At 39.0% G+C, this 13,135-nt stretch overlaps 1 protein-coding gene across 1 annotated transcript in view; it reads right to left on the bottom strand.

Moving 5' to 3' along the window:
• Nucleotides 1–5,068: 5,068 nt before the first annotated feature.
• LOC149133500 (organic cation transporter protein-like) overlaps nt 5,069–13,135 on the bottom strand; it is a 58,484-nt gene continuing 50,417 nt past the window's right edge. Inside the window, exons 8-11 of the mRNA XM_089358495.1 lie at nt 10,705–10,886; nt 9,180–9,343; nt 8,698–8,777; nt 5,069–5,217 (exon numbers count right to left, since the gene is read on the bottom strand). Of these exons, the coding sequence (XP_089214621.1) occupies nt 8,699–8,777; nt 9,180–9,343; nt 10,705–10,886 (425 nt within the window). The 3' untranslated portion in view covers nt 5,069–5,217; nt 8,698. The remainder of the gene's footprint in view (nt 5,218–8,697; nt 8,778–9,179; nt 9,344–10,704; nt 10,887–13,135) is intronic.

Here is a 13,135-nt window from a genome sequence, read left to right as displayed (position 1 = left end):
GAAAATTCATATCCCGCACACACACATATATACATATATAGTTGGAATTTACAGAAAAACAAAAGACGAAGACAGGTGTATAAACAGCAAACATGTGATTTAGTTTAACGCTCGGGAAGGTGAGAAAGTCTCTTGCGTTTCGAGCCTACGCTCTTCAACAGAATGGAACACGAGGAAATAAACAGAGAGAGAATTAAAAAAAACTTTACGGGCTTGCAGTCAATCATGGCGGCTGGCTGGACACAGGTAGTTAGACAGGAGAACTAGGAAGAAGGGGAGATAATTAAGTACTAGCGATCCCAAAACGAAGGTGCGCGTGCGTGTATGCGAGAGTGTGTAAGTGTGTGCGTGAAGATAGGGGCTGGTGACCTTGACGTGTGGACGTGTGCGTGTGTGTGTGCGTCTGCAATTTGTGGGTGTGTGGATGACAGTGTGGGTGCTGGGAAGTGGTGATTGCTAGTGTGTGCGGGGTGGTGTGATGTCAAGATGGTGTATGGTGTGGTGGCATGATGTGGTATGGTGGTGTATGGTGTGGTGGTGTGTGGTGGTGTATGGTGGAGTGTGGGGGCTGGGAAGTTGTCAGTACTACTTTTGCGGGGTAGGGTGATGTGGTGTGGTTGCGTGGCGTGGTGGAGTGTGGTGTGGGTGGCATGATGTGGTGTGACATGATGTGGTGTGGTGGTGTGTGGTGTGGCAGTGTTGAGGTGTGGGGATGCGAAGGTGGGGTGTGGGGAAGTGAGGGTGGGTGTGGTTTTGGGGTGAGGGTGGGGGTAGGGTGTGTTATGTGGGAGTGGGATGTGTTGGTTGGTGGGTTTAGGATGTGTTGGGATGGTGGGATTGGGATGTGTAGGGGTGGGGTGTGGATGGAGGGGTTAACGATGAAGGGAGAAGGTGGGTAGAAGTGAAGAGAGGAAGTAGGTGTCAGGGCAAGAGAGGAGAGGATAAGTGGGTAGGAGTGAGGAGGAGAATTAAGTGTAAAATGAAGAGAGGAGGGAGGAGGGGAGTCAGATGAAGCTGGGAGGGGAGTTGAGGCCATGTAGGGCAAAGGAACGAAGGCAGGTGTCCGGATGGCCCTTGTGCAAAGACAATCCAAACATAGATAGGTGTTGTAATGAATGAGCGGTAGAGCGGAAATGGCGCGAGACCGGGTCGTTGCCGAGTCTAATGTCTTGGAGATGCTCCGCGAACCGGTCAGCCAAGCGGCGTCCCGTTTGACCGATGTACAGAAAAGGACAGAAAGAGCAGGAGATGCAGTTAATGACGTTGCCAGAAGTGCATGTAAAGGAGTCAGTGATATGATAGGGACGATGTTGGGTACCGGTGAGGATGGTGGTGTTGGAGAGGTAGGGGCAAGTGCCCACAGGGGGCTAAACATAGAAAGGACAAACAAGGACAGACAAACGTATTGTTTCAAGGAATTTTTGGTTTGAAGCACCACTATTTGAACCACCCACCTGAAATAAATAATAATACGAAGAAATCATTATTATAAACTTACCTGTAATCTAAGTCAGGTACAATAAATATCATGCTTCCAATTTGTAAACCATCCATAATGGATGAAGAGAAGAGGAAAGCTAGCATCAGTTTCTGATAAAGTCCACATCCTCCAATTGTTCCAATCACTTCTTCGTAGTCCATGGTGAACAAACCTATCAGAACAAATGTATCGTCTGCTTCAAGCAATTTCTAAATGTGTCTGCCTCTGTTAGTGAGTATATCTAGCTCCTTTCATGCATATATAATATACGTATCAGGTATGCAAGTGAGAGTACTTGTTAGAGTGTAAGGATTGGTATGAGGGAGAGGGGGAGGAATGTGAGTGAAAGACTAGCGTTTGTGATTGGGTGTTTATGATGTCATGTGTTACTAGAATTATTTGAGGAACTAATATGTTACAAGTTAATTTGTTAACATTATGTAAATAAGTGTTTATTATTTAAATGCTGTGAACCCGTGTTGCTGCCAATGGTTACATCTGTAAGAGTTTTCGATGAACGTGTTCACCAGTTTATTCTTTGAAAATAAGATAAAAAATGAGTTTCTACCTCATAAACAGGAGTTACACCACAGTCATTTTGTGATCTTTGCTACCCTTGCTTCTGATTAAGGTTTTCTGCATAATTTAGGCCCTTTTATTCCAAACCTTGCTTCCACACCTGAAATTCCTTCTCTAGTTCTGGTAGTGATTCAGCAATAAGGTTAAAGTTATCAGCATAGAGGAGATTTCATGAGCAACACATCTGAAATTCCTCTGTTATGGCCTAGAGGACTATGATGAACAAGGGGAGTCTCAGAAACGATCCTTTGTGCACTCCTGCATGTATACTTAATTCATAGCTATACTCGTTGCCAACCTTCACCTTACTGTCAGCATCTCTGTGACTGGTTTCTACAGCTCTCACCAACCACTCATTTATCCCCAGTCTTCTGCATTGCCCACCAGATAAGGGAACAGGGGAACCCCTCAAAGGCTTTCTCCATTTCAATAAAAGCAAAGTACAGAGATTTGTTTTTGGTCAAGTACTTCTCCTGAAGCTGCTTCACCAGGAAGGTGGCATCAGTTGTGCATCTTCCTGGCCCAAAACCAAGCTGCATTCCATCAAGACTCTCACTTTTTAATTTGTGACCCTCTCTGTAACTTGCATCACCTGGTCCAGCGATTTGATGCCTTTGTAATTATCTCCGTCTAAGGCATCACCATTACATTTGTAGAGTTGACTATAATGCTACAACACCAACCATTGAGTGCGTCACCTTCATGGACAACCTGGCTAACTGTATGGTTAACTAGCTCATATCCCCTCCACCAGATATTTTAAGCATCTTAGCTTAATTTCTGATGGGCCAGAAGCTTTCCCTGTCTTCATATCCTTAATTGCTTTATCTACCAGACTACTGTCAATTAAGATAGCTAGCGTAATCGTTACCAGCGTTGCCTTCTAGCACTTGTGCTGGTGGCACGTTAGACAATCATTCGAGCGAGGTCGTTGCCAGTGCTGCTGGACTGGCTCCCATGCAGGTGGCACGTAAAAAAACACCTTTTTGAGCGTGGCCGTTGCCAGTACCGTATGACTGGCCCTCGTTCCGGTGGCACGTAAAAGCACCCACTACACTCTCGGAGTGGTTGGCATTAGGAAGGGCATCCAGTTGTAGAAACTCTGCCAGATCAGATTGGAGCCTGGTGCATCCTTCTGGTTTGCCAGTCCTCAATCAAATCGTCCAACACATGCTAGCATGGAACGCGGACGTTAAATGATAATGATGATGATGATGATAATGATGAGTCCCTCATTTGGGTCCACATGAGGCAGATTCTCCTTCTGCCATGCTTTCTCTACACATATCATCCTTTCATAGTGGCACTTCCAAGCCACTTTCTTGGTAGAATCTGTAACTTCAAGCGAACCATCATCCATGCAAACACACTTCACTCCTACAACATCATGATTTTTCTCTGCCATACTGTCTTGCAATCTGAAACACCACAAGCCTCTGGTCTTCATGCTGCAGAACAATGGCAAAGTTCTACCTTTTTGCTTCTGCCCTGTCTAGATATACCTGTCTCATATCTTTCCTTCTAGCTTCCTGGTATAGTTCTGTGCTACAACCACTCTTCCAGTCCTTTCAGGCCCGTTCCTTTCTCTAATAGCCCTGTTTAGTTCCCTCTTGCACCACCATGTCACTTTAGCTGTGGAGAGGACTTTGCACCAACCACAAATTTGGTCAGTGGCCCCCATTAAGTTGTCCCGTCGGAACCTCCAGTTGTCTTCTATGTTATTCATATATTACTATCTCCTCCTCCACCTCCTCCTCCACCTCCTCCTCCACCTCCTCCTCCACCTCCTCCTCCACCTCCTCCTCCACCTCCTCCTCCACCTCCTCCTCCACCTCCTCCTCCTCCACCTCCTCCTCCTCCCCCTCCCCCTCCTCCTCCCCCTCCTCCTCCCTTCCTCCCCCTCCTCCCCCCCCTCCTCCCCTCCTCCCCCTCCCCCTCCCCCTCCTCCTTGTCAAATGCTTCATTTAGAACATCCCTAAATCTCTGACTATTCAGATGATCCTTAAGCTTCCAAATCTTTCTTTTCCAAACTGGTTTTCTTGGCATCTTTCTACCCTGAAGTCTGAAGTCACTATTAACTAACCTATGTTGAGGTTTGCACTCTTCATCTGGGAACGGCTTTGCATTTATAAGCAACTAACTTTCCGACTTTCTGGTGAGAATGTAGTCAATCTTGCTTTGTATGGCCACCAGATTAATAAGTAAACAGGTGACTGGTTGGTTTCTTGAACTCATTATTGCAAATCATAAGGTCGTTTACATTGTGCACACTCACACAAACAAATAAACATATACACACATGCATATATATATATAAGCTATTTCTTATGTAAGTCATTGACCTCACGCCCCACTGGGTGTGTATCACCTGATTTGTTACAGTTGAAATGGCATTGTTCTATTCCTTTTATATCGAGTTATTCAAATGGAATATTTTAAAACGTAAAAAGGAAAAAGAGCAATAAATCACATCCGCTACCAATACTGTACACGTTGTGTTCAAAATAGTGAAGTTATGAAGAATTCCTTCGATTCTCATTGGAATTATTGGCCATCAACTGCATTTACTGTTCATTCCTCTTCCTCCCCATTTCCTCCTCCTCCTCCTCCTCCTCATCATCATAATCATTGCTGAAGTACATTCCACTAAAGCTTACTTGATTTTAATACAATTTAGTCAAATAAAAAGAAGCAGGCTCATAACCTTTGCAATCCCTTCTAAAGAGATTCATGTGGTTGATATTCAGCCTGAACATCACCATCTTTAGTAACCTTCGAACAAAACAGTTTTCTAGTTTTGTAAACTAAAGAAGCATTCAGCAGTTGAGTAGTGCTCCTACTTGAATCCCTCTTTTAAGAGATAACATGATGTGTGTTTTTTTTTTGCCTCTTCATGTGTCACTTGAGATCTGTTGAAGAAATATCTTTAGTTTTTAATTTACCTTCTCACTTTTATTTCCTACAAGGTCAGGTTTTTATTATTCATATCATTTTGAACCACAAACCAAATATAAATGTATTCTTTATTGAAAGAAACCCTAATGTGAACAGTATTTCTTTTAGTTGAAATTTTTCTTTCTTTACAGCAAGCAGTGATTGACAACGAACGACGGAAAAAGTTAGAATTTGTTGCTGTTGACGATGTCTTACCACTAACTCTGCAAAAGAAGAAGGTAAAGCGATTAAAAACAGTGTGTATCTTTCTTCTTCTTCTTCTTCTTCTTCTTCTTCTTCTTCTTCTTCTTCTTCTTCTTCTTCTTCTTCTTCTTCTTCTTCTTCTTCTTCTTCTTCTTATTATTATTATTATTATTATTATTATTATTATTATTATTATTATTATTATTATTATTATTATTATTATTATTGCTATTATTATTATTCAGTAGTTTTATTTTTATAACGTGCTTTCACTTCACTACCAGGAGCAGCTCTGTGGGCCTTGGGTATGTGCTGTGGTTTGCTGTGATGCTCGTATGGTTACTGTATTGAAAGTGTTTTGCGTAGGATGTGTGCAGTGCCCAGTAGTGCAATTTTCTGTATGTTATATATATTTGTAAGTCCTGGTGTTTTTGTTATGTATTTGTTTGAATATTTTTTTATTATACCTAAGGCACCTACTATGATAGGAATTATTTCTGTTTTTAGATTCCACATTCGAGTTATCTCTATTTCCAGGTCGAGTTCCTGGAGTCTTGCATGCATAGCAGGCTTGCTACCTGCAGCCTAGGGTACCATGCGATCCGTTCTATTCAGCTATCTACAGTTACTTGTTATGTTTCTTTTCATTATATGTTTTTGGTAATTTCTGGTGGGGAGGCTTTGGTCTTGTGCAGCAATTAAAAATCCTTCAGTTTCTGTTTTGAGTCCTGAGCTTCTCAACCATTGCTGGGATTTTTCTCTGTCTATTTCTTTTGCATTTAGTTTAGCCCAGTATATATCATGTAGGGGCTTTTCTTGCCATCGTTTTATCATGGTCCGTTGCTGTTCTAGTTTTAGTTCGGACTAAGGTATTTTTTCAGTCCTATGGTGGTTATTTTATAATAGTTTTCCAGCTGTATAAGATCCCTGCCACCTTCTGTGCGTGGTATAAATAACCTTTTATATGTCAGATTTTGGGTGGTGCATCCTATATCCTGTCATTATTTTTCTTGTTTTCCTGTCTATTTTAGATAGTTCGTTTAGTGTCCAGTTAAGGATATTGTAGCTGTAACTTATAACTGGGACAGCTAAAGTGTTAATACCTTATTATTATTATTATTATTATTATTATTATTATTATTATTATTATTATTATTATTATTATTATTATCATTATTATTATTATTATATTTTTAGAAAAGGATTGACGTAACTCTTCACGAAGGTAAATAGTCAAGACGAAGAGTGCGATTCGATTGTATAGATGTTTTATCCTTTGAACAATATTTCGACAGCACGTCTGTCTTTCTCAAGACTTGAGAAAGACAGACGTGCTGTCGAAATATTGTTCAAAGATTTATTATTATTATTATTATTATTATTATTATTATTATTATTATTATTATTATTATTATTATTATTATTCAGTAGTTTTATTTTTATAACGTGCTTTCACTTCACTACCGAGCGCAGCTCTGTGCGCCTTGGGTATGTGCTGTGGTTTGCTGTGGTGCTCTTATGTTTACTGTATTGAAAGTGTTTTGCGTAGAATGTGTACAGTACCCAGTAGTGCAATTTTCTGTATGTTATATATATTTGTAAGCCCTGGTGTTTTTGTTATGTATTTGTCTGAATATTTTTTTATTATACCTAAGGCACCTACTATGATAGGAATTATTTCTGTTTTTAGATTCCACATTCGAGTTATCTCTATTTCCAGGTCGAGTTCCTGGAGTCTTGCATGCATAGCAGGCTTGCTACCTGCAGCCTAGGGTACCATGCGATCCATTCTATTCAGCTATCTAATACTTTCCTGATTATTCTGGATGTGCTAAGGAGGCAAACCGTTTGTAACAGTTCTACTGGGCACTCTATTCCAATTTCCTTTATATTCCCGTTGATACCTTCTGATACTGCTCTCAAGGACCCAACAATAATTGACTCTATTTTCGTATTCTTCATTTTCCATAGCCCAATCTTCGTATTCTTCATTTTCTATTGCCATTATCATTAATAATAGCAGAATCGATATTATGCTTAGCGGTATTTCGCCTGTTGCTATGTTCTGAGTTGAAATTCCGCTGTGGTCAACTTTACCTTTCATCTTTTCGGGGTCGATAAATTAAGTACCAGTTGAGTACTGGGGTCAATATAATCGACTATTCCCCTCCCCCCACAAATTTGTGCCTCCAGTAAAAAGAATTCTTCTTCTTCTTCTTCTTCTTCTTCTTCTTCTTCTTCTTCTTCTTCTTATTCTTCTTCTTCTTCTTCTTCTTCTTCTTCTTCTTCTTCTTCTTCTTCTTCTTCTTCTTCTTCTTCTTCTTCTTATTATTATTATTATTATTATTATTCGTTTTTGGATTTGGTTTGTAAGATTCTTTATGTGAGTTCGTGTGTTGAAGTATATTTTGTTGAGTCTGGGGAGAGTCCTTTTGTTTTAGTGCCTTATTATATAATGCACCCACTGGTAAAATTTCCACTCATTTATTTCTTTATTTTTCTATAAATAAGTAAATGAGGGGAAACTTTAACAGTGAGTGTGTTGAATAATAAGGCACTAAAGGAGAATGACTCCCCAGACGCAACAAAGTATCATTATAATTATTATCATTATTATCATCATCATCACCATCAGTAGTAGCAGTAGTTAACCCAGACACAATTTCTTTTTCCCTTCCTCCATCTGTTTTCTCTCCTCATTCCTTTCAGTTGAAGAGCATAGGCTCGAAACATCAAAGACTTCTTCCATTTCTCCTGAGCATCTAACTAATACACCTTGTTTGTTGTTCCCTCACCTGTCACTGTCTTTTTTTTTTTAAATTTTGAATCATAATAGTAGTTGTGATAGTTGTTGGGGTGTGGGCATTGGTAGAACCGTTCAAGTGTTGGACTAAATGGTTTGTGGTATTTCTTCTGGTCCTTTGCATTCTCAGTTCAAATCTGACCGAGTTGACCTCGGTGGGGTTCGTTTTAGCGAAATCTCAGCCTATTTATTGCCTGGTCAATGCAGTAAATACACTGAGACGAGAGAAAAACAGTCACTGCTGACCCTGCCTCTTTTCTGAAGTCTTCTTTTTCCCCTGATGTAATATTAGCGTCTCAGCATAGATTAAATGCTAACCACATACATGTGTACTGTGCCTGCCTACAGTTTTCAGTGCCTCTCCATATATTGTTTCCTCTTCTGATTTTAATAATGGTTGAATGTCATCAATGGTAATAATAAAGTCTGAATAGCTGCAAAGATTGGTTAGTGATAAAGTTTAGTTATTCTAAAAAACTGTTGTCTTTGCCTACACTCCATCTATCTATCTGTCTGTCTATGTGTGTGTGTGTTAGTGTGCGTGTGCTCACACATGTACGTACCTACGTACATACATACATACATACATACATACATACATACATACATACATACATACATAAATAAATAAATACGTACGTACATACATACATATATATACATACATACATGCATAAGTATATACATACATACGTACATTAAGATTTTATATCCTCTTCAGATTGTCTCGGTTTCATAGGGTGAGTTTCTTCCTTTAGAATTGCATCCTTTTTAGTACTGGAAGGGAAAAGAGAAAGAAAGGAAAAGAGGAAAGAGCCAATCAGACATTTAGCAACATAATGTTTAATATTTGAAATATGATATAAATTATGATGATGATGATGATGATGACGATGATGATGATGATGATGATGATGATGATGATGATGATGATGATGATAATGATGACAACAATGATGATGATGATTGCAATAATGTTGACAATGGAGATGATGATGATAATTATATTGGTGATGGTTATGTTGATGACAACGATAATAATGATGATGATAATGATAACAAAGATGATGATGATGATATTGATGATGATGATGACAATCATGATGCTACTACTGATGGTGATGATGATGGTAGTGGTGGTGACGAGGATGATGTTTAAATCATATGAGAGACACCTACGCTAACTCCAGTTCTCCAGATTTGGTCACATCATTGAAGTTGTCCATCATTTTCCGGTTGTTTGTTTCAGGTAACAGCAATGACAATAGCCCCGCGATTATGGAAAGTGCTCCCATAAGAACCATTGGCATTATTCGACCAACCTTACCAGAAACCAAATCTGACTGAAAAAAAACCCAGAAAAAATATGATTTTGTTTATTTTGTTGTTGTTTGGCAACAGGTCATTACTGAACAAGCACACTTATAGTCAACCCTGTTTTAATTTAAGCACACACACACACACACACACACACACACACACACACACACACACACACACACACACATACACACACACACACACACACACACACACGCACACACACGTATACGTACAAAAACAAGGAGTGCGTTACGTGAATAATGTTTTCAGAAGTCAAATACGTATAGTAATAAACAAATGAATGGCAAAAAGACACGAAGGTGAGATGAATGGAGAACAAACACAGAAAGCCACTAACTCCTCATCAGTTATCGACCAAGGGCTCAGGTGCAATTTCGTGCCATTATTGATATTTCTTCCACACTGGAGGCAACCAAAACATGACAAGACGAAATGAGACGGATAAACAAGAATAAAAAAAGGTATACGGAAATGGAGAAACGAAAGTGGATGAAAGTGATTCGAGACTGTTTGTGGACGGATGAGGGACAAAATAAGATAAATAGACAGAATATGGCCTTAGAGACAAGTGAAGACAGCAACAAAAAAATACATAAACAACAAAAAATAATACATATATAACAAAAAATAATACATATACAAAAACAACAACAACAAAAAGTCGGGGTCTAGCAGACAGACAAATGTGGAGTAACGCAAAGGAGAAATTAAAAATGTCCGACTGGACTAAACCAACGCGAGAGAAAGGCAGAGCGAGTTTGTTTTATTGTTAAATTAGCAGCATAACAATGGTTTCAAATTTTGGCACAAGGCCAGCAATTTAGAGGGAGTTGGGTAGGTCAACTATATCAACCCCAATATCTAACTGGTACTTATTTTATCGATCCTGAAAAGATGAAAAGCAAAGTTGACCTCAGTGGAATTTCAACACAGAATGTAAAGACGGACGAAATGCTGCTAAGCATTCGTTCCAGTTTGTTAATGATTCTGCCAGCTCACCACCTGGAGTAGCAGCTTAATAATGACAAAGTTATTTCACTAAATTCTTCGTTATTTCAAAATTAATTAAAACAAAGGCTGTGTATTTCAGAAATGTGGTAAGAAAAGGCTCAGCTATTTTACTAAATTCTTTGAAACAAATACAGTGTATTTCATCCCAAATACGGTAACAAAAGGTTTATAGCCATTGTGCCTGGTCTGATGGATCATATTCCCTTATTCGTATGTTGTTATGTAAATCCATAGAAAGATAAGCCTAACTTTATCTCTTTACTAGTTGTGCTGGTCCCACGATGGGTGGACTAACAAAAGGGGCGAACAACAAAACAAATGCGAAGTCTGAAAGAATCTAAATACTTACAAGATTGAGAGTGTAAGGTGCCACACTGCCGCCAAAACGTGCAAAGGTGGACAAAACCCCCAATGCACCGTTTCTTATACAAGTTGGATATAATTCCAAAGTGTATAAATACACAATTCCAAAAGCTGCAGTGATAAACAAACGGCCGAATATCGAACTGGCAGTTAGTATCCATCGACGTGCTGAAAAAGAAAAAGATAAAAGACAGAATCTTAAAGTAAAAAAGACAAAAACAACCCTTTTCGGTATTTCACAGACATGTGGACCCTTAATATAATTCTCTGAATGGCTGACTAAGCTGTACATAATTTCAATAATCCATTCTCTGACTTCTCTAAAAGACTTTGGATAGAATAATGGAAGCACCGGATTAAATAGAAGTTTTATTATTTAATATGGAATTGGTCTACGTTTAGCATTAATTACAGATTTAATATGTTGCGGAATTGACTTGTACAAGTCCTGGATGTTGTTAAGAGAATTTTGATCTATTCTTTAAATAAAACCTTGTTTACATTTTTCCATAACAATGGTGGAAGGAAACGTCTTCTCCCTTGTTATCCCAAAATGCATCAAAAATGTTCAGTCATGTTTGGTTGGAATGATTGTAGGCGTGGTCTACTTCATTTTTGTGCTTTTCTTATAATTCTGAATAACAATCATGTAAATTGTCACATTATTGCCCTGGAAGATTGTGCTCCCATCAGGGAACAACATTTTCACCGTTGGATGGATATGATTAGCTAAAATACTTAGATAATCCTTAGCGTTAAATCTGCCATGTCGTGCCAAGAGAATTTCATATTATGGCTGCCTAAATCATCACAGAGCCACTTCCATTCTTTGCAGTTGGGGCTAAAGAGTCGGCGTTGAAGGCTTCTTTCCACTGTCTCTAGATATAAACTCAGCCAAATTTATAAAATAGAGTGAACGAGGATTCATCAGAGAAGATGGCATTATTCCTTATGTGTGTGTGTAATTCTCTCTTCTCTTTTCTTTACTTTTTAATTTACTCTCCCTTCTCCCCCCCCCCCCCCCCAACTTCTTATAAAACTCATGTTTATTAAATCTATTTAAACTCTATTTCAGCCAAATGTAAGTTTTGGGTTCTTTACTTCTCTGTCTGAAGAATTTCTAATAAGAAATTTCTGACATGCTTATCTAACATGTAAAACTCTGTAGTTCCTATTCACAAATGAAACATGTGTAATGGCGAATAAATAATATTAAAGAATGTTCCAACTTCCTGATTTGTTATAAAATAACTCTGCAAACAATATTTCCAGAATTTCCAACTCTCATATATACCTCGCATCAATACAACAACAACAACAACAACAGTAAATTACATATTGAATTGTAATAATGGAATAAGCAGATGTTATTCAAGAGGAAACAGCTGCGATTTACCCTACCTACCTACATAATATGTATGCGTGTGTATGTATATATTTATTTATATATTCTTTGTTTCTATCTGTTTTTTTATTTATATTTGTTATGCCTGGTACCTTTTATTTTGATTTCTTTAGCTGAACTGTCAAGTTACAGGGACATAAAAACACCAACACTGGTGTGAAGCATTGGTGGAGGACAAAGATACACACACACCTAGATAAAGACACACACGTATGTGTGTGTATACGAGGGGGGTTCTGAAAGTGAAAGTGTATTGCCCTTAACTTCACAGGAGAAGTAAGACAACTATTTATGAGAGGATATACAAAACATTTCGATGGTATACAATATATCTTTCTCTTTTTTGCCCATTTAACTTAGCATTACGATTATGATCCCCAGACCAAGCAGCAGTCAATGGACTGGTGCCACAACGGTTCACTGCGTCCCAAGAAATTTCAGAGCCAGATGTCAGCTGGAAAGATTCTGGCTTCAGTATTCTGGGACAAAGACAGAGTACTGCTCATAAAATACCAGCCAAAGGGTCGCCTATCAATACAGAATACTACATGTCTCTGTTGGGTGAACTGCAGGAAGATTTGAAGCAGAAACACCGTGGAAAGCTGAGCCGTAATATCTTTTTTTTTTTTTTGCAGGACAAAGCACTAGCACACACAGCACGTGAAACTACAGAAAACATGCGACTTCGGTTTCGAACAGGTAGTCCATCCACCTTGCTCTTCTGGCTTGGCCCCCTCCGACTATCACTTCCTTCCTTCCCCAACTGAAGACAGTCATCAAGGGAACAGAATTTCACTCCAATTTGGATGTGATTGCTGCTACAGACGCTTGGTTGGAGGCCCAACATTTCGATTTCTTTTTACAGGATTTAAAAACTGAAGGACCGCTGCAATATGTGTGTGAATCTGAAAAGGGAATATGTTGAATAAAATCACAATTAACCGATCCTTCTGTATTTCCTTTTACCTGAAGCCAGGAACTTTCAGCCCCACCCCTCATACAAATTCTACGC

This window comes from Octopus bimaculoides, chromosome 10 (genome assembly GCF_046866305.1).
Source record: "Octopus bimaculoides isolate indiv1 chromosome 10, ASM4686630v1, whole genome shotgun sequence".
NCBI classification, from domain to species: domain Eukaryota; kingdom Metazoa; phylum Mollusca; class Cephalopoda; order Octopoda; family Octopodidae; genus Octopus; species Octopus bimaculoides.
The sequence above is the reverse complement of the archived record's forward strand: the minus strand, read 5'-3'. Positions and strand labels throughout refer to the sequence as shown.